Here is a 25,976-nt window from a genome sequence, read left to right as displayed (position 1 = left end):
ATTTTATATTAATTATAATATTATATCGAATTTACTCGAAGTCGGTAAAAATGGAGCTGCAAGGTCCCCAATTTACCTCGATTTTTTTTCAAAATTGAGTCGTATACACTGTCTTAATACTTCTTTTCTTTAGTTTATTGAAGCTATAGGGAACTTTATGCTATTCGATTGCTAGAACCATAATACTGATGTCTTTTTCTTTTTCTGGACTTGAGTCACCCTGGCTCTCAGGCACAGTACTACCAAGTGACAATAATAGAAATTCTCTTTATCAACGAAACTTCCACTTATCTCAGAGGACTGATCTCGCTATCTTTTTCAGAGGATATCAAAATTTGTTCTAATATCAGAGGCAGAAAAAATAAACAAAGTATCTAACTCCACTTTTTACAATCCTCCAATTTCAGTACCAAAGCACACGATCGGTATTTAGCTTTCACAATAAACAAAATAAATTTCATACACTTCTTTGGCTTCCAAGCGGTCCAGTATCGAAGAAAACCCTCGAAACGTAAGGAAATTTCACCGAACTTCATTTCTCGCGTTCCAAATGTTTGTCCAATCGGAGCTCACGGTTACGCGGAGGTATTAAACCGGCGAAATTCCGTGGCATTGCAATTAACAGACAGGCAATAATTCGACCGGATGCTCGTAAATTGACGTTTTCGGTAGTTTATCGTCCGGCGGAATATATAATTGAATAATTTCGTGGAAAATTTTGTTCACGTCGCGTCAGTCGCGAGAGAACCGAACACCCGTATGATCCACGGCGTTTCCTATTCGCCGATGAACGAAGAGAGGCATAAAGGGGGAGGTGTATGTTATGCAGGGTGGATTCCAATGATCTCCGTTGTGATTGACGTATCGACACGTGCCATCTCTTTCGCCCGGCTTTCTCGTCACTCGTACAATCAAATTTCACCTTTTTTCCCATTGGCGATTTTCAATGTCGAATTAACGAAGCTCGGAAGGGATACGCGTGATCGTTCGTGATCGCGGCAATCTCAGATTCCCACATTTCAATTCCACCGTGTGTCTCTGGCTGTGTAAATGAAATTTTCTTTGGAATGTTCGGTAAATGGTTTGAATAGGTGGAATAAAATGTAGCTTTGCGAAGTTCGATGGTTTAGTTACTTTAAATTGTGATACAGCGATGTAATCGAGGCCAGAGAATTTTTCCCATTAGCAGTCCACGTATACGGATTGTTGTGCGGTGCTCCTTTGATTCGAACGCAAACCAGTCTACGTATTACTATGGTGATCAGAAACTATTGATTAGAGCTTGGTAATTACGCGCGTGGACCGAGTCGATACGACTTACGCGTGTTGATGCTTACAAATAACGTCATTTTGAATTGTTCCTGGTTCGTCGCTTGGGCTCCTCCATTTTCTAACATTTCCACTTTCTAAAAATTTCAGAGACGAGTTGGAAGTTGTATTTATATCTTCAGAAAAAATGGAAATTTTTCAGTTAATAGTTACCTTGAAAAAAATTCCCAAACTTTGCCTTTAATTGTCACCAGGAATACTAAGAAGTTATCGGTAATAACTTGACTGTAATATAAAATAGAATTTATTCTTTATTGAAAGTCAGGCATAAAATTGAACTCGAGAAGCAAGCTGAAAGTTGTATTTGTATCTTCTGAAAGAATTGAAATTTTTCAGTTAGTAGTTACCTGTGAAAAAATTCGCAAACTTTATGAGTTACCAGTGATAACAACCTCCCTTCAGGTATGGAATCGAACAACCCTTTCACATTCTAAAAATTCCAGAAACAATCCGAAACTTACATCTATATCTCCGGATAAAATTGAAATTTTTCATTCAGTAGTCACTTTGAAAAAAATTCCCAAACTTTGCCTCTGATTATCAGTAATAACCCACCTACAACCCGAAATAAAATCACCGCTCTAAATCTCTCCTTTATTAAAAGTCGAGCACAAGATTGAATAGGGTATCGAGCGGAAAGGAAGTTTGTTGAAAATCTAGTACACGATTTGTTGAAAAAAAGAGAAGAAGTGAAATGGAACCATTAAGGCAGCAAGTGGTGAGCGATCCCGCGTAAGTAAGCCCGCGTAATTATCGTGTCGATAATCGAAAGGCAAAGTTTCTCTCCTCAAGCTTCTCGGCCCATTGACACTAGCAGAGTCGTTAGCCAGCCTCCTTCCTGCTCCGCCAAGTCCAAACAGTACCGGCGCAAACTTGTCGAAGTTTCGAATGCAGCACGGCTCAGGCCGAATACGTAATGAGTACGTGGCCTCTTGGCTTTGGACCATTATGCCGGACCATTATGACTAATCGCTTGGAATGCTTTGCTATCGGGGCCAGGCAAACATTTCGCGTGGAGAAAGATCGACCGGTGCCGTTCGAGCGGAGAGAAGAATGAAAATTGCTTGATCGTTAGGTTCGATTTAGCGTCGAATTCTCCTACATTTCTGAGAAACGATTTTTCGGAGAAAATTTGCATTATCGTTACGTTCGATTATACGTCCAGTTCACCTTAGGGGTTCCTTCTAAAATTAAAAATGATAGTGGAGAAGGATCTTGAGACATTGTGTCGTTTGAACGCTAAGTTTTGTTTTTTTTTTTATCAATCTTATCGAGAAAGCTCAGTGAAAGTGTTTCGATTGAAGTATCTTGATTAGTCCTGATGAGAAATGAGAATCGTAACGTTGATATAGTAAGGGAACATCCCAAGTGATAATCACTGATTTTGACGAAACTTTGATTAGTATAGTAGCTCTCAAAAAAATATTGGGACATTGTGTCGTTTAAGCGCGAAGTTTTGTCGTTTTTTAATCAATCTTATTGAGAAAGCTCAGTAATTACTGACTTTGATGAAACTTTAGTGTATGATAGATCTCAAAAAAGTATTCCACACGTATTTTTGTGTTTTGCAACAAGAAATTTGAAAAATAAAAAGTAACAGACCACTTTGACCAAATATTGTCGAATATTAATATTATTTAAGAAGATAATTAATAATTATTATTGAGGCTTTCGGGTGTAAAGCCTTAAATCTTAGAAAATAAATAATTTTGACCAAATATGCTGATTACTCTCATCTTTAAGGGCGAATTTAAGTGTCGAATGTTTTTTCGAGTACCGCCACGTACCAAAGAGACTCTCTTCTAAGTCTTCTAAAAAAAGGATAGCTGTTCAGGCTAAAAATCCTAGAGAACCTTTCTCCATGTCTCTCTGCTCAGCTAAGAGCATTTTCCACGCGCAATACCGAAGTTCCTTAACAGAATTTCCCTACGACTTAGCCCCAGCCTCCCTAAGGAGCAGTCTCACTCGATACGGCACCGCGCCATCTAATCTATGACCTAATCTCAAATGTAAGTACAGTCCAGCTAGCATGGCGACGAGGAAAAGAGAAAGACAGACGGACGTAGATAGAGACGATATTTCGAACGTGGCATAAGCTCGCGTTATACACATACATGTTGCCGTGAAATTAGAGCAACGGAGATAGACAGTGAAACAGTGGCGCTGAGAGGGACAGTGATAAATATAGATATAGGGAACGGAACTAGGGAGGACGCAAGAGGCTTCCAGAGAGATAGAGAGATGTATAAAGGGGGCGAGTGAGCGAAATGGACGTTCAGGCATCGGTAGAACAGTATTAGTGCGCGATTGCCCGCAGCAGGTCTGGACTAAGTGAATGGCTCTGCCGAGGGCTTTGCTGATTATGGTGTCGTCATTGATCCAGATCGAAATTGGCTTGCTTCTGTCATGGAACGCGCCCAGAGGACCATTAATATCCTCCTGGGGCTTCGATGGAAGGAGGGAAATGGCCACGGGAAAAGGGAAAGGGGCGGATGGTCACAAATTCTGCGGTGTACGAAGGTCTCGTGCTCCTCTGTCACCGCGAATCGATTCGATTATTGGATTATTAATTTGCGATCGGGACGTCACACGATCTAACTATGGATTTTCATCGGGGTCTGTGGAACAAGTTTTCGGTGGAATCGTCTTGCGGTATATTGTTATCGCGATTTTCTTTGGCTATCATATCCAGTCTATTATTGGACTATTAGTTTGTGATTAGGACGTTGCACGATTTAATTGTGGATTTTGCAGCTTTTCAGAAGAGCTTTCGTTGGAAACGTTTTGTGTTATCACGATTTTCTTTCGGTAGAAATTATTTCGAGTCGATTATTGGACTATGAATTTGTGATTGGAACATCGTACGATTCAATTATGAATTTTGGTCACCTCTTTAGAAGAGCTTTCGTTAAAAACGTCTTGTGGTATATCGTTATCATGATTTTCTTTAAGTGTCATTTCGAGTCAATTATTAAATTATTGATTTGTGATTAGAACATCGCGCGATTCAATTACGGAATTAGAAGAGCTTCCATTGGAAACGTCTTGTGGTATAGTTATCATGCTTTTCTAGGCCTTATTTCGAGTCGATTATTGGATTATCAATTTGCGATTAAACATCACACGATTCAATTATGGAATTGGAAGAGCTCTCGTTGGAAACGTCTCATGATACTGTTATCACGATTTTTTTTAAACACTACATAGAAAACGTAGGTGACTATTAAAAAAATAAAAGTACAGACATACAGATGGTAGAAACGAAAGGGTTAATTAAATTAAGGTTCGCATTATTCGCTATATGCATTTCAATTTTTTTTAAATAATTTGTGAAACGTTATTATTATACATCAAATTCAGACTGATATTAACAGTGTCTATCGATCGACTTTCGTCGAATAGGTTGATACCATCAAGCAGCATCGTTAAGTACGATATTTCGTAACGAACAACAATAATTTCTTCAACTAATACCACTTCGAATAGAACGAAACTTGTATAAAACCACATGCAAATAGAACCGGTCCCGCGGTCTGGATAAAAAAGGGTGATTACAATGGTGAATCCATCGAGTTCCCGCATTCAATTCGTAGGATTGAATTGGTTTTCTGAGGGAGTTTGTGCAAGATATACCGGCTCGATAATGTACGTTGACGGACTTCATAATTAGGGGAGAAGTCAATTATATGGAAATGCGGCGCTTTCCTTTGTCGAACGCATTCGAAATTCTTGCACGTTCTTCTTGCACGGGGAACATTACGCGTTCGCCCTTTCGAAAACTACTATCGTACTGTCTGCGAATTGCAAATCAAAGCGGCCCCGCTATTACCATTTGAATTACGAACCGTGTGTACAATCTGTTTTCTAATATTTCTCTTTGTACCGGTATTGCCAATCAGTTGCTTTCTGTATCGTTCGTCTCCGTACCCCTGTTCAATTGCATTATCGTAAGCAAATAGAAAACAGGAAAAAATGCAAAATAGAGAGTAGCAAAAATAGTTGAGAAAATTAGTAACACCGAAGAAAAAAGAACTTGTTTTTTAACACTTAGTTACGCAATTGTAAATGAATCGAAAAAATAGTTGAGAAAATTAGTAATACAGAAGAGAAAGAGTACTTGTTTTCTTACACAATCTTTTACACAAGTTTTTTTTACAAAATATAAAATGCAAAATAGAGAATAGCGGAAAAAATTGAGAAAACTACTAATTAGGTCATCCCATAAGTTCGCGCCAAAAGTGAAAAATATTTTAATGAAAATTCAAGGAAAGACAACGGTCCTACCACCCAAAAAAAATTGAAAAATATTGTGAAACGAGAAGTCTCTTACGTTTCCTCCCTCAAATTTAAAAAAAATCCCCAAAAATATCGATCTAAATTATAAAACTCGCAGCCTAATAGAAGAAGAAAAAAAAGAACCACGATAGAGTATCTATTTATTTTCTAACACACAGTCACTTACATCATCGACGTATTCCCAATCGAGCAATTAGTCCCCAACAAGTAACCTATCAACGATCAAAAGATCCCACACGACGTCGTTCCAGCGGCACAAAAGTAACAATCTAATTCTTCCATTAACGGAGAACTCGATCGAATCTTCGTTTTCGAAGAATTAATTACAAATATGTCCATACCACCGCCGGTGGAAGAAGATCCCTTTAATTTCAGACGGTCCCGGTGTCACGCCGGCTCGAGAACAAAAGGTTATAACTGATAACGCGACGACCAAAGTGGAGAGAGAGAGAGAGCATTGTCGATGGTACATCGGTTCCAATCTGTTGGCAAATACCGGAGAGGTAGTTGTGCATTCGACCTGCGGGGGGAAGCACGCGGGGATAACTGGGAAAAGTGAAGCCGAAAAGAGGCACTTCCGCGACACACAGACGCAGGTTGGGAATCGTCGGAAGCTCGTGGCAGTTCTATACCAAGGCTCTATTGACTAATTGAAGATCCCTCCGGGGGGAGTAGATATCAGGCTAGCTATCTCTCGAATCAGATTAAAAGCCGTCTCGTTACGTGTGATCAAAGGAATCCATTTTCTGCTGGACGAGTAAAAATACTCGGTTCGAGTTACAGCAACGATCGGTTCCTGTTCGACGACGTACAGCGATCAGACACGTTGGTATGTAGGGTTCAGATGCCTCGTCGTTTCTCTCTCTCTCTCTCTCTTTCTCTTCTTATCCATCGTACCTCTGTGACACTCGTACACCAGACCTATCCATATCTGTCGATTGCCAATATCTTGCCAGGATAGCAAGAACAGGATCTCTGGGTCAGATAGGAGTTAGTGCTCACTTGTTGACCCGTTTCAACGATCGTAATTTATCGGAGATACGTGATGCAGACAGGATCTGGAGTTATTAGAGAGTTCTTCTTCTTCTTTGGGGAGGCAGGATTAATTGACGGGATGTTTGGTGCTGGTTTAATTGTTACCTGAGGGTGCTGGGTCATTTTTGACCCGTGTCTTTTGGGCGTGTAGGAGGTACTTGGGATATTTCTGTTGATTTTTTGTTGGCGTTGCTGTATGGAATAGTGAAGATAGGTGGAGGAGGTTGAAACTTGGAATACCTCTGTTATTTATGATAATTTTCCGTTGTTATTATTATATGAAATAGTGAAGATGGGTACAGTAGGTTTAAGTATGACACAATTAACCCTGGGTTAATCTAGAGGGATCTGACAAACCCAGATCGAAGAGGATCAATTTATTTAGACTTACATTTAAATTTCCCATTTCCCTCAGATTCATTAGTGAGATTTCAGTGAACACACGATAGGAATGTTAATTTCTAAAAATGTGTATCGAATGATTATTTAATTTCACTTTCTTCATGTTGAGAAATTCCTGCAGTATTTAATATGTGCATCAACGAATGTACGGAAGTTGTTTCCAAGATAATTTTTATTTTTCGCCAAATACAAATTTTCTAGACACCTTGTAGAAACAGACATTCGAGTTGTCCGCTCAAAAATTGTACATTACGTTGTCGAATTACCGTGAAATCATGCATCCCCTAAAATCGACAATATAAATTAACTGCGTTCTTGATTAAACTCAATTAAGTTCAAACAACACAATTGTCAATTACGTTCTACTTCTATCAGCGATACGTTTCGCGTGCCTTCGCGAGTACTAAAACTACAACACGTGAATTTTTACGATCTACACGTTTTCTTCACAACGTCATCGCGAATATTTCCATCAAATTAGAATTAAACAACCCTCTCCCCCTTTCCGAATGCTCGGCGAGTAATTAAAAGTATACGAGACGAAACAGACATCGAAACAGACGCGTGATCGATCGTTTCAATTAAACACCTCGGCATTATTGAAATTTTTCAATCGAGACTGACCCTAATTATTTATTCAATTTGCCTCCTAACATCCCGAATGTTTCCCAACACAGTTTCTCCTTTCCCTTCATACTTCGACAGCTTCTCTTTAAATTTAATTGAATGCGCACTTGGACTACCCACGCAGGGTTAAGCATAAACTTGCACCGGATTTACCGATATCGTTCCTTCTCAAATCCGCCGGAATAGTTTCCATCGAAGATTCCAGGACTTTGAAACGGTAATCGAATCCCTTCGATATCATTCGAATGACTACCTCAAAAATAAAAAAAAAAAATACAAATTTCCTACTGAAATTACCATAAGACACTTTCGTTTAACACAGCCACTCTAAAAAAAAAAAGGAGTTGATTCTCCTGGATCACAATGACTTTCGTATCGCCGTTAAAATGGTAACCAAATCCCTTCGATATCATTCGAATGACTATCTCAAAAAAAAAAAACAAATTTCCTGCTAAAATTACTATAAGACACTTTCGTTCAACACAGCCATTCTAAAACAAAAGAAAAAGGAGTCGATTCTCCTGGACCACGATGATATTCGTACAGAGAAAGTCACTGGCTTACATAGTTAGACGTTTAGGTTGGCTGACAGTTATTCCCGAACAAAGGCCGGCGAAGTTTGTTTAAAACAGGAAACAATAATGTTAAGTCGGATTGAAATAATTAAGCGAGTGGATCCCGGGCGACGTGAACGGTTGAAATCGTAATTAGAGATGACTGAAAAAGCTAAGGGGTTGGATCTGAGGGTCTATTATTTCACGCTCACCTGTGCACCGACGAGACCAGCACGTAATCTAGGAATGTCTGTGTGACTCCAGTCTGATCTAGCCCAAGGATCAACTCTGCCGAGATCGCTGCTCAGATTGACCTCGCCGAGTTGATTGTGTACGAACTTTCTGACGTTCCAGGGCAAATCGTTGTGCCTGGGGAACAAAGCCGTGGAAAACGTTCCGTGAAGAGCTACTTAGTACAAAAGCTCTACCTACCGGTAAACTAAATTGCTACGTTTTTTTTCTGTTTTTTTTTTCGGGGGTTGCTTTCTCCCTCCCCTCGCGGATTATCGAGTTTTTCTATACCGCCTGTCGCGGGCTGTTATGAACAGGGATGGGAAGTTTGTGTTAATCGAGGAGCGGTGTGTTGGGAAAAACAGTTGGAATCGACGTGGTATACTTGCGATCTAGAATGATTTCCTCTGTGGAACTGTGTTCGGTCTTATCTCGATTGTGATTGTATTTTTTGGAAGTCGAGAGTTTTACTTCTCTTTGGATGTACAGGGTGGGCCACGTGAAATCGGCAGCCTAATTGTCTTCTATAGCTACGGTGGTATGTACCGAGGAAATAAATTCTTTTCAGTGGAAGAAATGAGAAAAAATGAAAGAAAGTTTTACGTTTGATCAAAAATTTTAGAGTCTCGGGTCATTTTAGGGTCACGTTATTACGAATGTTGGAATGTGTAAGATGGATCTTGGAAAAACAGAAAAAAGAATTTATTTCATTTCATTTAGGATTTAGGGCGGAATGTTTCACTTGGCCCACCCTGTACGAACTCCTACTTTGTCACGATTTAGTAATTTTTACTCGTTAAGAAGATCGCTTTAACGTTCAATCGAAGCCTCGGTATTTTCTGCTTGCGCGATTATTTAAGAAGAACGCCAGCTTACCCGTCGATCAGAGGCACTTCAGTGAGGATCCTCCTGATCACGTCCAGCCTCTGCTGATGCGTGACAGGCGCGGATTGTAGAAGCAACGGTAGACAAAGTCCACCGAGAAGCAGAGCCCCCACTAGGAGCAAGATGGGCGCTAATACTCGGCATCTTCTGCGAGGACTCTCTTCCCTACGATCTTTGCTGCTGCCGCTGCTCGGGGAATCCTCGCACGTCGGTGGTAGTCGCACTGTGCCGTTGCACGGTGCCACGTCTGGCAGTTCTGTTAGGCACGTCGTCTGTTAACAGGAAATACCGTTTTGCAAAATTATTATCGCTGTATAGGTACTCAATTTCATTCGTAGATCAGAAGTTGTCCTTCTTTCAGAAATAGACAAGTATATTTGATAAGAAATCCAAAAATTTATGTCATTTATTCTCAAAATTGAAGAGATTCGTCAAAATTAAGTTACAAATTTCAAAAATTCGCAGTAGCTTTTTCTTTCAGAGATGGACACACGAAAAAATTATTATTTCTATGCATTCGATTTTATCCGCAGATCTGAAGTCGTTTTTTCAGGAATAGGCGAGTATATTTTATAGGAAATCGAAGAATTTAGGTCATTTGTTCTCAAAATTAAAAAGATTCGTCAAAATTAAGTTACAAATTAAAAAAATTCCCAGTAGATGTTTCTTCCAGAGATAGACACACGAAAACATTGCACTAATCTCTCATCACAGAGACAATCGCCTCAGATAATTCCTCAACAAATTCTTTTTCCAAATTTAGAGATACGAAAATACGATTCTAGCAAACAGATCTGCATCAAAGATTCGAACTCACTTCATCAGTGCTCGACTGACACACTGATACTGAACCCTGCTAAAGTAAACTGCAATGCTCACGAAACGTTCCAATATTTTACTCACCCCCCCAGAAACCTCCGCAACGATAACTTCGAAAGTAGTTGTTAGCGAGCGATTAGCCACCCGTTAAAAAGTGAATTACAAAGCTAGCTAACCGGTGGTCGGACGAACAGCAGATGTAAGACGTCTCTTGCTAGAAAATACGGCAACGGAAGCAACACCGCCGCGCAAACCAGAGATATCCTCCAGAACGCTACCGAGACGCATTGCAGACACCGTGGAACTTTTCTTCGTACTTATCCTAACTCCTATAAAGTAGAGTAACGCCGCGGTGGGTTTTCCACGCGTGTCTCCAAATCCCTCCACCATCCACTAACACCCTTAGCTGGCGAGCAAAACTTCTATCTGTCTGACACGAGGCGGAGAGTTTCTTTTCCCTCTGTACGATCGCGTGCCAGTTTTGTATTTATGAAGCGTCACATGGTAATTCCGGGAAAGTAGCGGAATCATAGTAGAACGGAGGTGGCGATGGAAATGACAGAAAGAATGGAGGGCCCGTAGTAGAACTGGGAAGTTGAGATTATCTGAGGAAAAACATTTCGCTGAATGTAGCACACGGGGAAGCTCTGTGTTCCCAGTTCTCTCTTCTAATCTTGATAAATTTCAGACTTTTCTTGAAATTTTGAGGATCGTCGATAAGAATTCTCGGGAATATTTCAGAAATTGTATAGAGAACATAATTATTTACGAGACGCGAAAGTGAACTCTGTTTTCTTTTTTTTTAATTTGCTAATAAAATGTATTTCGTAAGGGACTTTTCCTTGCAAATGAAGGCTCACTTAACCCTTGAGGACAATCTCATAATTATTTATGAGACGTGAAAGTGAACTCTTTCGGTTTGAATTTGCCAATAAAATGTCGTTGTATTTCGTAAGGAACTTTTCCTTGCAAACGAAGGCTCACTTAATACCAAAATTTTTGCTTGCAAACGAAGGCTCACTTAATACCAAAATTCCTCCTTCACAAAATTCTCCTCCTAACCAATTTTAATTATTCAAAACGAATGAACTAAAATCTCAAAAAAGGTACTTTGCACCCCCAAAAAGGGTGCAATTATAGTAATCCCCGAATCAAGGAATTCTCGATCAATTTAATCTCGATCATCTCTTCACCTTTCCCCATTCACAACCTAAATTGTTTCGTCTCAACCGAAATCAGCTCTGACCAACACTTTCAACCGTCCTTACTGCAGGCTCGTGAATTCCGCGGGGAAGACGAACAGGGCCATCGAGTTCTACGCACAAATTGTCGGTCCTTTCACCGCATAGGTAATTCCGTCGGTATAACTCGGCCAGTTTAGGGTAGCATTGTACACCGCGGAAGGCAAGGAAATCCCAGTTTCATTCGAATTCCCCTCGTTCCGCAGTTCCGGGGTTTCTTCCACATACGCGATCCACTAGAAACTTCGCATCCCTGTGCATCCGCATTATTGTGCGCCATAAATACAGGAAACTCGCCGCTCCCGTATACACACGGCCAAAGAGACACACCGAGTTGTACGTCAGCCAGATAAAAGTTTCATCGATGCTGCTGCTGCTCCGAGTGCCAGCTTCTTTCAACTTCCTCGCTTCCGCAATGAAGAGAAAAAAAAAAAAAGAAGAAAAAACGTTATATCCGGCGTCAATGGGGGGTGGATTGCGTGTAGTGTAGCAGTAGTTACTCGTTGAAATTGCAATGTGCAATCGTCGTCGTCGTGGTGGTCGTCGATCGAAAAGATTCTCTTGTGTGAGAAGTTCTTGCGAGAAGAAATTGTACAAAAGCTCCAGTGTGTGTGTAAATTACAGATTCAACGTGCGGATTACAGGAGAGCTAATGGGGAAATTCGATTCGTTTAGGCGATATCCAGAGGCACTTTCTATACAGCTGTGTTCGTTTTCCATGAAATTTCGTTCTCTGTTTTTAATTGATCGAACGCTATTTCGTATCGCGTAGCGGAATACATACTAGGTTTAATTGCGACAGATCTACGGGGGAGAGGCTTCGTTGTAAAATTTCGTATAAACTATCGGTGTAGCGCGATGTTACGGCACGTTAACAAGGAATTCCGCGCCGAGTAAATGTTATTAACGTCACCGGCGGTCGCGGAAAGTTCCCGTAAACAATCGTTTAAACGCGCCCGATCATCGTTTGATATGCGCGGTTTTCGAGCACGCTGTAACCGATCGTATCTTCTGCATCGATAAATTCAGAGTTTGTGGGGCGTGCTAATTGACACATTTCGCTGCGCAGCTCAGATCCGTCGATATTTTTCGAACGTGCTCGGTTGTTCCTGTTTCGCGTAATTGTTTTAGCTTCCGATAGCCTGTATATTTTTTAGATAAATGAACGTGCCGTGTGTTTGTGCAATTCGTGTTGAGTTGCTCTGAAAAATTTAGCGTGGTGCATGCTAAAAAATTGTTTGGTAAGCTTTGGCGAAGTTAAGTAGTATAGCCTACGTTTCGCGCGGCGGATCTGAGAATATCGACTTGTACTACTGAATTCTCGGCGTGATCCAAAATTCAAGTCTTCGTTTATTTTTTATTCTTTGTTGGGAGTATATTGAAATTGTATCGGTTAACTTCTTAACCTTGTAAGATAAAAAATACTTTAATACAATAATAATTTAGAAGTACACAACTTAAACGCGGCGGATCTGTGAATATCGACTTGTACTACTGAATTCTCGGCGTGATCCACAATTCAAGTCCTCGTTTATTTTTTATTCTTTGTTGGGAGTATATTAAAATTGTATCTGTTAACTTCCTAAAGATGAAAAATACTTAGAAAACAATAATTTATTTATCGAGGGATTATTCATTTTTAACTGAACCGTTATGTTTGTATTGAACTTAAAATGCGTCGCGTTCAGATTTGCAAGGAGGAACAGAAAGTAGTTGGTTATGAAAAATTCTTATTCGTTTTTAATTGTAAATTAGAGAGTTTCAATTTCTGTTTCAAAGTGGAACACAGTTATCTCGTACTTATTTACGAATTATGAGTGATTGTACAATTATTATTCCGTATTCTAGTACGGTTTTAAAATTTTCCTGTTGAAAAAAAGAGTGTCTCTTCGAGGGAGATTGTGTCATACAAGAGGTGAAACGAAGCAAAAAGTGTCTCACCACAATAGCATAGAAAATGCATATTTAATGAGATAAAAATTGCCAAAATATCTAGAACTCGCTAATACCCAGTGCGAGCAGCGTTACCCGAAATACAACGAAGTAATTAGTCATCGTAGTCATTGGTCATTTTTCTACGACTAAATACACATTTTTGAAATTACATTGTTCAAACATTTTCTACTTAATTTCACCTCTTCCGTCATTTCCGTGAAAAGCACCACGAACCATTCGTAGGAAATTATAAATCACCGTCACGACCAGTAGATAAACTTGGAAAACGAACGTTATATTATCAAAATTAAAACGAGAATCTCCCCCCTCTAACATACTACTTCATCTATAGATTTAACGTTCCCATTATTCCCAGGTGATCATAATAAAACAGCCGCTTTCTCGTTCGACTCGAGGCGACCCAAGGGAGTCGATTATTTCCTGAATATCCCGGAGTGCATAATACCCAGATGAGGCCATCAGCTCGGCGATAATGCGCTCATTTCGAAATCTTTCGGGGCCGAAGCTGCAAACTGTCGTTCGACTTTCGAACTTTCGTTCTCCTCATCCTCCTTCTCTACACTCCCTGGCGTTCTCCTTCGTTCGTCACCCCGTGTGACCGTCCTTGTACCCTTTCTCTCTCTCTCTCTCTCTCTTGTGCGCTTCTCCGATATCCCGTTTTCCCTCTTTCCTTTCTCTGCCGCCTCGTTACTGGCACATCGCCACGCGTTAACGAGGGAACAAGATGAAACTTCGCCGACAGAAGCCGCCGGGGCCATGGAATTCTCCGTGCACACTTCGGGGACCGGAATATTCAGCATCGATGTGACATCACGTACAGAGCACCAGCTTCCGCCTTTTCACCGCGGTTCGAACATTCGTGCTTCCCTGTCCAAGGCCGTCCAACCGATCGGTGTTCGGTAGATAGCGACGTTTCGTTGGGGAAACGAAACTGTCTTTCCATGTCGACACTGTGTAGCTCGATGGATCTCGCGTGATACTCTTCACATCGCTCTCGTGCTCCTTCAAGTGTTACCTTTGTGTAACATGTTGTACTCTGTTCTCGGGAAATTAACCCTTTAACGCTGGTATGTTTTTCTGATTCGATGCGGCATGTGAGATCAATTTTGCATTTCTTTGAATTATTTTTTGGGCGTATGGAAATAAGTTTTAGTACGAGTTTTTTGTGGTGGTAGAAAGGGTAACGGGATATGGAAAAGGAAAGAAAATTTTGAAAAGTGCGCTTATTGGATGATCAACTGTGCACTTGAGTCAGGAGAATGAAAGTTAATCCTTTGCGCTCGAAATAGTCCAGTTAATCCGCGCGAAATTTGGTCACTCTCGGGCGGTACCATGTAGTTTCCCTTTGTTTCAATATTTCAGCGTAATATTAGTTATAAAATACTAAGTGTCGATGTAATATTAATGCATAAGAAAATGGTTTATTATCATTTATAATTCATCATTGTATGATATCTGAAGGCAAAAATTCTTATGTCGAGTCTGAGTTAAAGGGTTAATAGAAGATTAAGCATTGCTGTAAATTGGCAGAGAATCCGAAATTTTTGACCAGTAATGCGTATCGATAAAAATATTTACACTCTTTATATCCCAAAATTCTAGATTGAATAATTATTTTTTGGATCTTAATTTTCCTTTATATTCGCTAAAGTGTCCCTAGCAAGCTTCACGCATGCTAATTCTCCTCGAAAATACCACACTCTGTCTTTCAACTTCGCACACTTAGTGAGTCCCAGAATTCCACTTTGCCGTTCGAATTTTATCTCGTCCCGCGAACTGTGTCAGCGTTTCCCATTCGTCTAAGGCAGAATGAAAATAATTGCCGCGCAATAATTGTTCACAATTATAACTTCGCCTCGTTTGCCAAAGCGTCGACAGTCCAGTATAGAAATAAACGCACCAAACTCTCGTTCACGATTCTCGGAGAAACTTTCCACAGCACACTTCTGTCGAATTCCTCCTACACGCAACGCTAATCACCGTTGTCGCCTGATTAACCCCTCGTACGACGAATGCAGGGTTATTTTGACTCGACAGCGATAAAGTCAAGCGGCTCAGATTACACGTTTGGTACAGGAAATACACCTATTTTACGTATCAAATGTAAATAAACAAGAAAAATATCAAATATATATAGGAACCGACGGAAAAATTTTGAGGGACTCAGTGGGAATCGAACCCGAGACCTTAGGCTTAGCAAGCTGAGATTTTGCGCACTACGCCAACTACTCCTTCTCTATTCCCCCTTGTCGGTTTCCTATTTGGGTATGGAGGTCCCGATACTACATATGTATATACATTTATACACAATTCCTTCTTGAAATCCGTGTACAATGTTAGATACCGCTCTAACCTTAACACGTTCCGTGCCCCGTGGGTCGCACACGCCCCACTCCTGTGGGCGCGGTGGAGCAAACAAGGGAAGGAGCCGCGGTGGCGAAGAAAAAAGTCGTTTTGCATATTTAAATCGGACGGAGAACGGGCACGGGAGAGAATCGGATGCGGGGTGGTCCCGAGGGAGGAAGAGAGAAAGGGAGAAAGGGGTTGCTAGAGTTATTCGTCGAGAGCGAGACGGAGGAATTGGAGGAAAAGGGCGCGTGCGCCATGACAATGGGCCGTGTTTGCACACCCGAAAATTGGCCGGCGCAGAAAAACAGGCGGCTGTCTCTCGGCATGAGATAAAAAAAACGAACGTTGGTGTAGATGCAGGAAGAAAGGGAGAGAGAGTGGCTAATCGAAAGACACGCGTTAAATACCTTCAATCCCGTCACGCTGGTGCACGTTGGAAAGGGTTTCTTGAATTCGAATGAAATAATTAGGACGCTATGAATTATGATACTTGGAGGACAGGTGGCTGAGAAGAACGTGGTTGCTTCGTAATTTATCAGGTTTAGTCGGCGTCGTTTCGTCTTTGAGATCTTCCAGCGATATCAAGTGCAGAGGCGATACTCGCTAATCAGAGGTACTAGAGAATGTGAAGAAGAAGGCTGCGTTGTTAAGACGAAATACAGATGGAATTAATATAAGGTCCATTTCAATCTTATTGTTAATACCGTTAACGTTATCTTGAACAAATAAATAACCAATTGTGGCGCGTAGGGTGATCAGAAAATTGCCAAGTTGATAAATTAAAATTACTTAATCTAAAATACTACGAAGAATGTGAAATCTAATAATTATTATATTAAGGAGACTTCGTTGCTAAGACAAAATGCACATGGAATTAATACAAGTTCAATTTCAATCTTAATACCCTTAATGTTCATCTTGAATTAAAGTAACCAATTCTAGTGTGTAGGATAATTAAAAAATTGCCAAATTAATAAATGAAAATTACTCAATCCAAAATACTAATTGCGAACGTATGAAGGAACAATGTAAGATTGTACACTTTAACACGTTCCGTGCCGCGTGGGTCGCATACGCCCCACTCTGGTCTTTCCGTTCAGGCCATCTGATATTTCGGCCTTTTCCTTCCGCTAACTTAAACTATGCAACTACGGCGATAATTTGTTAAAACAAAAATTTTTCCTTTGCTCTATAGCGTATCTTATACGTTACCTTTTTCTCGATAACAATGATTTTTGCAATCTTATAAATATTGGAAGACATATAGGGCGAAAAGCAAAACTGTTAGTCTCGACAATGTGGGACGCATACGATCCACGCGGCGTGAACGGAAAGTCACCGAAAATCGGTCCAGCACGGAACGTGTTAATGAATAAGATATTATAGACACATTTCATATCCTCCGCCTAGTAACCCCTAACAATTATCTTTTTACCTTATTCATCAACCCCGAGTCATACTCTGTTATTTACCAACCCCGAGTCATACTCATCAAGCCCCAAAACCGTCGGACCTTTCCGTACTCCCACTACCCCAGAATAAGACCTACGAAGCTTAGTAAAAGCAAGCAGTTAAACATCCCGCGCCCAACAGAAGAATCGCTACGACCGACTAACAATAAGTGCTTCAGAACTTGTAAGATTTCGTATACAAAATTTATTAAAATAGAATTGTTTCTTTTTCTTTAAATTACTAAACATCGGAATCTAACAACAACAGAAATTTTGCTACGGGTAAAAATGAACCCCGCATTCGTCTCCCGCGTCCGTCTAAAACCATTCGCCTTCCCCGAGGGTTAAACGAAAGCGAGAAAAATAAAAAAATAAAATATCGAAGTAGCAGAGAACACTTTTACGACTGCGGTAATCGTCGAAGAGTTTCCCGTTGGATCGTCGACTCCGTGGCAAGCAGTAGGTGCATTAATTAAGCGCGTTAATCGTGCCGACTGAAAATGAAGCAGCCGCGGTAACGTTGTTACCGGTTGGAACGCGGACGGCGTTTTATTGCCGTTTCTTTCCCAGGCACGGACCGCGGTCGCTATAAATCAGAATTATTACGCTATGCGGAACCAATTTCGATATCTATTCTGGTAGCGGAATTGGCAATTGGTTCCGCGGGATCCACGAAAAATTACGATCGTCTGGGATGAAAAAAAGTAATTGAAATTTCGGAAACTCCCGCGCGTCCGAGCTTTATCTACCGCGTTGGATACTCGATCTTGGTTGAGACGCGTTTAAAGTTAGAATTATGGTATCGTACCTACTATTGGGTCACGATTACACAACCGTGCTGGCTTATTTATCTTTCCGTATTGAAACAGCGTATCGGCGCGGGGAGAAGTTGCGTCGTTTGTTCGGAGAACTCTCGAGGAGAAGTTGACTTATTTTCTTACGCATCGACACGTCCATTTGTCCATTATTTATTTCCGGGATTGAAGCAGCGTTCAACGTGGAGAAGTTGCGTCGATAGTTCGCGAAAATTCGAGAGGAACGTTGACGAAGTTACTGTATTATACAGGGTGTCCAGTGAAGAAATGATAAACTTCGTTCTACGGTCGAGAAACTTCGCTCACGTATTAAGCAGGTGATTCTGAACAAAAAATGTCGGGTACACTATAGGTCTGTTTCGCTTCGTTAATCGATTATGTCGGAAAGAAGATTTCTTTTATTAAGTATGCGTGTGATTACAGTGAAACAGTGATTCTACTTTTGACCTATAGATTACTTAATTCACAGATAGTGTTCGAAACTTGCAGAGACATTTTAAAAAATAGAACGGTAATGAATTGTACCATCAGGGTATCATTGCTGACACTTTGCTATCACAGCTCTACTAGCCTCATTGCACAAACTGCATAAGAACGTCATATCGGCATATTCTGTATTAGAAAAAGTGCAAGGCACAGTGCACACTATCAAACTAACCAAATGAAATCCAAAACGTATACTGAATATCATGCACAAGCTTTGTTTTCGTTAGAAAGCACTCATCTCTGCTCTCGAAGCAAGCATAAAAAATGCATATGCTGAATAACGCAGCGAAACAGACCTATAGTGCATACGACATTTTTTCTTCAGAATCACCTGCTAAATAAATAGCAAAAGTTTTTTGAACTCATCACCTAATATTTTACGCAACCGTATACCTATTATCTCACGTATCAGTTGACCGATTTATTCTTCACACTTGTCACACAGAAAACATGGATTAGCTAGATTTTTCTTGCGAAAAAGAAACTTCCGAGCTAATTAATGTATTCATTCGACGACCGTCTTAAAAGTCCCCCGTTAGGTTTCTTATTTTTCACGGTAAATTAGACAATTAGGAGTCGCGACTCTAATGGAGCATTCTGTGCAATTGAGTTTTACCAGGTGGTACGACATAATTACTCGGTCTGAGGGTTACTTAAAGCAGGTTGGCCGATTGCAAAATCGATCGCGACGGTAATTCTCCCCGTTGTCCCGTCGACTTCCGTTTACGCGCGCCACGGCTTCGTTTTTTGGCCGTCGTCTGTTCTAGTAATTAAGGAATGGTCGACGCCGGAGTCGTAAATAGTTATTAAAGGCCGCGTGTTACGGTCGTTATAGAGTTTCTACGAAGGCGGGTTCATTAATTAAAAATTCTTTAAAACTAGTTCCGACGGTTCAGCCGGCGCGATACCCGCGGGACATCTCTCGTGGACTTTGCCGCGCGCGCGCAAAAAAAAAGCTCCGCGTACAAAGTGACTTTTCTCCTTTTTTCTCTCTCTCCTTTTTTTCTTGCCCGGGAAAAACTTGACGGCCAACGAACTTTGGTCCTGCCGTGATTTTTTACGAGTTTCTTAATTTCTCCAGCGAAAATTGCGCGGCCACGAGATACCATGTGAATTAGCAACGCTGCAGATTGAATTTAATTTAAATAATTCCTTGATACCCAGTTAAAATTCAGACCCGCAAACGCAACGGCGTTTTGATACGAACACGTGCACCAACTGTGCATCGTGATCCGCTTTGTAATTGTTGGACTTTTTCCGCGAATATTCCGAGACGTTTCGAGTACCGAAATATTTGTCGAAATGTACATTCTTTCCTTTTTACGGTGGATTTCGAGTGACTGCTGTTGTTAACTCTTTCTCCACTTGGAACTCGTATAAACGCGTCAGTGTTCTTTATAAACGTGTACTGTGTGCATCGCGATTTTTTATCAGGGTGTTATTCGATATTTTTGTAATAATACTGAATAATACAATATTTTGAATAATATTTTGAGAAATATCGACTGCAGACGTGAAAGTGTCAACGATTACTTTTCAAGTGAATCTTTGCAATCTCTATTCACTTTGCTTCAAAATATAAAAGTCGAAAAAGTAAATAAATCCAACTTGAGTTTTTCTCGAACCTTGAATTCTCCGATAAAATTCAAGACGCAAATAAAGAACAGAAAATAGATTAATTTCGACAGTAAAATTCCGGAGAAATTGACAAAGAAATGGAGGAATCGTCGTATGAAACACGAAACAAGCAAATGTATTTATCGAATTAATCAGGATCGACGTTACGGGATTTCTCTCGTAATCAGATTCGCAGCTTGTAAAGCAGATAGCTAGTCTCTTGTTCGAGAGAAGTTGCAAATCCGTGAATTTCATCGAATTTCTAGAAGGGGGCCCTCTGTTGTCCTTCGGCGAGGCAATATTATGGAAAGTAGAGCAAAGATTAAAGTGTCCGGATTGGAGACAAGGATATGAGAGGCGATCTTATTCGAGTGTCTGCAATTCTCACAAAGGATGGGAAGGGGTCAGGGTATGCTGGAAGGTGCTTGCCAGTTAATGGAACTAAGAACCATGCGAATCTGTTAAGCCTGGCAAAGGCTTTCCGCTTTGATCCGTCAGCTGCGCGAACTTCCGTCTTTAGTCGTTTGAATGCCTCGTCAGCACTTGATGCGCATTCGTATCTGCATTCGTGTGGTGTTCATTTGTCGTTATCTCTTCTTCCACCGTGATATTAAAATTCTAGAATCGCGGACGTTCTTCAACCACTTTCACCAGACTTTCGACGACGGCTATTCCATAAGTAACGTCATTTTTCCCTTCGCATTTCCTAGATCTCCCGCAACTTTTTAACTATAAGCCTCGTACGATCTATGTTTATATATCATCTTTTTCTTACTCATACCCGTAGAACGTACCGACGAAGTTCGATCTGGGAAAAAAACTAGGACACTCTATAGAATCTTTGCATAAAATTCGAACTTTCACATCGATCCATAAAATGACACAACTCCGTATATCGTTGTACAAGACGAACCACTGTGAAAAGCTTCGAGAAAATATCCCAGCAATTTTTCAACGCACACGCGTCATCCAACTTTCCCCATAATTACACTTCCATATCTTGAGAAGCCCGAGGGGGTGGGAAAACGGTTGCATATCTCTCTAGAATAGAACCGAATCCGGCGAACACGTAGCGTCCCCGAAATACTAAATCAAACAGCCCGGCCGGAAAAGTTCCGAGAGCCGCGCGCGAACTCTGGCGAACTATCGACACCGCGAGCGATAGTTTTCATTGAGGCCGGTCGCGCAGTTTCCCCGATGAGATGCGACCGCGTCGACCCCAGGAAGCTCGCTGTCCCAGATGGCATCGTCGTAAACGGCCTTCCGTATAATGCTTCGACGGCTATAATTCATGCGTCTCGGCCATTTGACCGGCTTTAGCCGTCCGGGAACAGCGTCGTCTAGGTTCTTCGCTAGCCCAGGAACCTTTTCTTCGAGATAGAAGCAGGGAGAGCCGGGGAGAGCTGGGGAGAGATGGGGAGAGCCGGGGAGAGACAGGGGGGCGTCAGAAGAGAAGAAGGGCCAAAGAGGACTTGAAAGCCAAGCGAACTCAGTCCGAGCATTGTCAAGTTTTCGTATAAATTTCTCCTCGACGTAAATTCAAAGGCCGCCGCCGGCGCTCGAAGGGGGTAGCCGAGACAGAACGATAGCTGGAAGGGGTTGAACGTGAAGAAGAGAGGAGGGGAAACGAGCCAGGACGGGGGTTGCTTCAACTCTCCTTTCTCCACCTACGCCTCCTGCAACCCTCGTTCACCTCCACCGTCGTCTTTATCTCTGGCTGTCTGCTCGTTCTCTTAATTCTGCAGCGATTAACGATCCACGTCGGCGAGAAATTAGTCCTGCTTGTTTTCATCTCTACCCGCGCTCGCTTGCTCCTTCGTCAGTGTCATTCCTCTCCTAAACATCTCTTTTTCCCTCGCTTTTCGACTTTCTTCCTGACCCACGTTCGTCGTGGTGAACGTTAGCCTTGGATTCAGTTCGAGAGACGTGACCGTTCGCTGCTTCCTTTCGAATGGTAGCTTCGCTACGTCGATTTCATTGGAGATACAACTTAAGCTTATCTTTCTCATATTTTTCTTGCAAAAATCGAGCGTTACTTTCATAAATTTTACTTCGAAGAGAAAGTTTCATTGGAACGGTGAAAAGCTGCGGCGAATTTTCAGGATCACACCTTGCACCACGAAACTTAATTTCGCCTCGACCGTTTCTGTATCACCGCGCGCATGAACATGCTACGTTCTGACACATCATTTTATAATCCGGACCGAATTTACATAGGGTGACGTTGGATGACATATTTCCCCCTGCTGGTCGGCCGGTAATGAGACAAATCGCGTTCGGTTGCTTGTCGATGTTTTATTTCAAGAGTTGCATGTTTGCTTTGGCCAGAGAGGCGGTGCGTGTAGCTGTTTCATGTTAATTAGTTTAGTTGGACTCGTTTGTGTGCGGCGTATCGTCGAATCGGCGGAACGAGCCGTGAGCACGAACGATTTTCTGGACGTTAAACAATGCAACCTCCGCTCGACTCCTATTTACGCATAAAATAAGTTTAAACACGGCCGAAATTCGACGCGCTGGCTGGAAATCGCTTCAATTTACATCGTCACGGGAGAACGTTTGCGTTCGTCCGTAAACAAGCCCGCTCGATTTTCGAAGATTATTTAGACGTACAATCCTCGCGTTCTGGATACGTATTTTTCCCGTGTTCTCTCCATGGCTTGATTAATCTGCTCGAGGAATAATGAACCGGGCAATCCCCTCTATACAGGGTGTCTCGTGTAATTCGATCAGATCGCTTCTCTAAAATTGGTGCAAACAGAAAAGAACGTCGCGAGGAAAATTTCCAGTCAAATAAGTAATGCCTCGTCAGCTGATGAACAATTTAGTTTTATTTAGTATTCCACCAGGAAAATTTTGCTTTGAGAAACCTTAATGCAAAAAGTGCAACTTTGTTTAATTATTTTCTTTCACTTTCCATAATCGCGCTATCTTTTCTGTTTTACGGAAAAAACGTAAGTTGCAGCGTTAAAAATAAATGGGAAACTTGTTTCCGTACGCCTAAGAAATAATACAAAAAATATAAAATTGAGAGTTTCTGGCACCTCGACTTGAGAAAAATGTGAGCGTTAAAGGGTAAATAAGATTTACCATCCAGAGATACACTCCGTGATTTGCTCTCGATTTCACAATTTTCTCTACAAAAGAAAACTGAAAAGAAATTTGTATATATTCTTCACACATGCTTCTACCATCGACACCAAATTCTTTTCAAAAAAGTGTCATTGTTAGTTCAGAATAAATTGTCAAAAAAGGGAGCTAGTCTAACTCCTTAAAATTCTAAGCTTCGTTCAAGTCACATAGAACAGCCTGTAGCGCAATTCGTTCCCATTTCTTATCCCTAGAAACGTTCAAGATTTGACTGCAACGGAGCTCGAGTGGAATTAACGCCGAGAACAAGGCTGAATGTAAACGGAAAAAAAAGAAAAATGCACGTCGCTAGTTTTCGCGAGAACCACTTGAAGAAGCTGTCGCGACCCGGTGAGAGACAGTGTGTGTCGAAATAAGAGTCCGTTTAATTGTGACGGGTAAATATTTCACCAGCAGTGCTCGCCTAAGTGGCCAAACCGAGCAACATGAGCAAACAACCCCGCCATAACCTCGCTCCTCGTCGACTTAATTTAAATACATTCGCGCCCGATGGGTGTTTTACAAAAATGTAGAGGCACTAAGGGCGAACATCGTATACTAAGTAAAAAGTTTGCGAATAAAGCTGTTCCATGCAGTTGGCTTGTCCCATTTTATTTGACCGCCGCGGAATAATGTGCCTGAAGAACTGGTTGTTTCCCTCGAGGCGGTGAGCACTTCGCGTGCAACAATTAGGAAACCGCGTTTTTAGATCACACTCAGGATTTTCTGGTATGAAGGGCCTGGTGTAATGATATTTTTGCTGGAAATTCTTTGGTCGCCACTTTTTCGGGGAAATTTTTGCGTCTTGTTCCATTATCGGTGTAACGTGAATTGGGAAATCATTTACTTCTCACAAGATAGTTTGTTTTTTTTTTTTTTTTACTAATGACACGATAGTGTGGGAGATGATTGTACAATAACAAATAAATGAAAAATATAGAACAAAACTTTTTCACAGAAGGCTCAGTTTTCGAGAAAATTGAGCTTAAAGATTCTTGCGAAAATGTCACATTTCGTGAAAAAATGGGTCAATCTTCTGCAGTTAAAAGAAAGAGTTGAATAATTAAAAAATACTTTAATCAGAAATACTATGTCACCAGTCCACTTAAATTTACATAACATTTAAATTTAAATTAAATACACGCGTGCCCCACGAACATTTCAAGTCAATTTTCTCAAAAAACTAAGCTTCCCACAAAAAAATTTCATTCTACACTTTCGATTTATTTTTTCACGTAGAATCTAACCCAACCCCTGTCATAGTAACCCAGTAACCTAACCCCTTTTATGGTAATATCGCCAATTACAGAACACCCTGTGCATTAAAACGAATTTACGCAGAGCAGGAAATGAAAGATAACGAGAATGATCGTATTAAAGCAACACAACGAAGTTGTACAAAATTGCCTCAACTACAATATTTACCTCCGAAATGAGATATCGTTATTAATTCACAATAATAACATCATTTTATCTCAGTAATTGACGATCCCGCTTAATACGTTCAAACTGTTAACGAGTCCTCGATAAATTGTTCGGATAATCGAATTTCCAATTACAAAAAAAAAATGCTTTTCTCACAAAAGCAATCCACATTAACCATACTACTTTCTCATCAACCATCCTATTTCCTCATTTTTTCACAATCGCGAGAATTATCGCCGGAAGACCCGATTCTGTTAACGCAATTATAAACAAACGATGTTTCAGAACAGTTCACGAGATTAAAGGGCTATTCATGATCTGATCGTATAATTTAACGACGCGGTTATTTTCGCCTCGCTAATGGTACCGGGTGGCGCCATATTTACAGTAATGAAGGAACGCTATTATCACTTTCGAGTGTGCATTAGAACGAGGACGGTGTACGCTCTGCGTTATACCGTCAAATACGAGGAATGCAATATGCTATACTCTGTTTCATACGCGATCCATGGAATGCAAATAAAGTTTGCCTACTGTGCACTTCATTATGTTTCATTTTGCACTGCCGCTCGTTGTTTAAGCGAACACAGAAACCTCTCGCTGCCTACGCGGGGACAATGAAACGAAAAAAGCAAAGCAAAAATATTTTTTCAAGTGGCAAGGCTGTAGTTGTCTCATCGAGGATGTTCCGGATGCTTGTTGAAACGAGGGAAATAAAAGAAAATGTACGACACACAGGAAAGTGTCGTCAGCTGAGTGTAATTTAAGAAATGGTAAATTATGGCACGACAGATTTAAGCGTAGCATCATAAGCGTGTGAATTTATTTGAATAAATTGCATATTTAAAAAAAAAAAACAATTCAGATTGCATTCGTCGAAGGAAAATAAGGAAAATATTGTGTGCGAAAGTTGAACCTCTGGTTGGAACACCAAAAATGGTTTCAGTGAAATCCAACGATTGTAGAAAATCACGGAACGCTCGAAATCACGCTCGTACGATACCGCGTGATTGTTTTCAATTCTTTTGTTAAATATCCACGATAGAATAATAATAGAATCATTACGTCGGCGGGTGTAAACATATTCGTAGATTCGATACGCGGATTAAAATGGTATTCGAAGGTATCCCGTGAAAATGGGAGCGCGGATTAAACCCTGGTGACCGTCGTGTGATTGCATTCGCGAAACTTGTATTTAATAACATTTTTGATTACCAATCGCCGTTTTTTCGTCGTTCTGTTAATCAACGGTATCCGATTAAGTCCACGGCTGTCTTTGCATTTTTTCGCGATTTAAAAAAAAAGGAAGGAATGAAAAAAAAAAAAAAAAAA

The 25,976-nt window shown here is 40.9% G+C and overlaps 1 protein-coding gene across 1 annotated transcript in view; it reads right to left on the bottom strand.

The window, feature by feature from the left end:
- Positions 1-25,976, bottom strand: part of LOC108576248 (dipeptidase 1-like) — a 153,536-nt gene that overhangs the window by 42,022 nt on the left and 85,538 nt on the right. Inside the window, exons 3-4 of the mRNA XM_017939207.1 lie at positions 9,351-9,631; positions 8,456-8,612 (exon numbers count right to left, since the gene is read on the bottom strand). Of these exons, the coding sequence (XP_017794696.1) occupies positions 8,456-8,612; positions 9,351-9,631 (438 nt within the window). The remainder of the gene's footprint in view (positions 1-8,455; positions 8,613-9,350; positions 9,632-25,976) is intronic.

Source organism: Habropoda laboriosa, unplaced genomic scaffold (genome assembly GCF_001263275.1).
Source record: "Habropoda laboriosa isolate 0110345459 unplaced genomic scaffold, ASM126327v1 scaffold212, whole genome shotgun sequence".
Taxonomy (NCBI): domain Eukaryota; kingdom Metazoa; phylum Arthropoda; class Insecta; order Hymenoptera; family Apidae; genus Habropoda; species Habropoda laboriosa.
The sequence above is the reverse complement of the archived record's forward strand: the minus strand, read 5'-3'. Positions and strand labels throughout refer to the sequence as shown.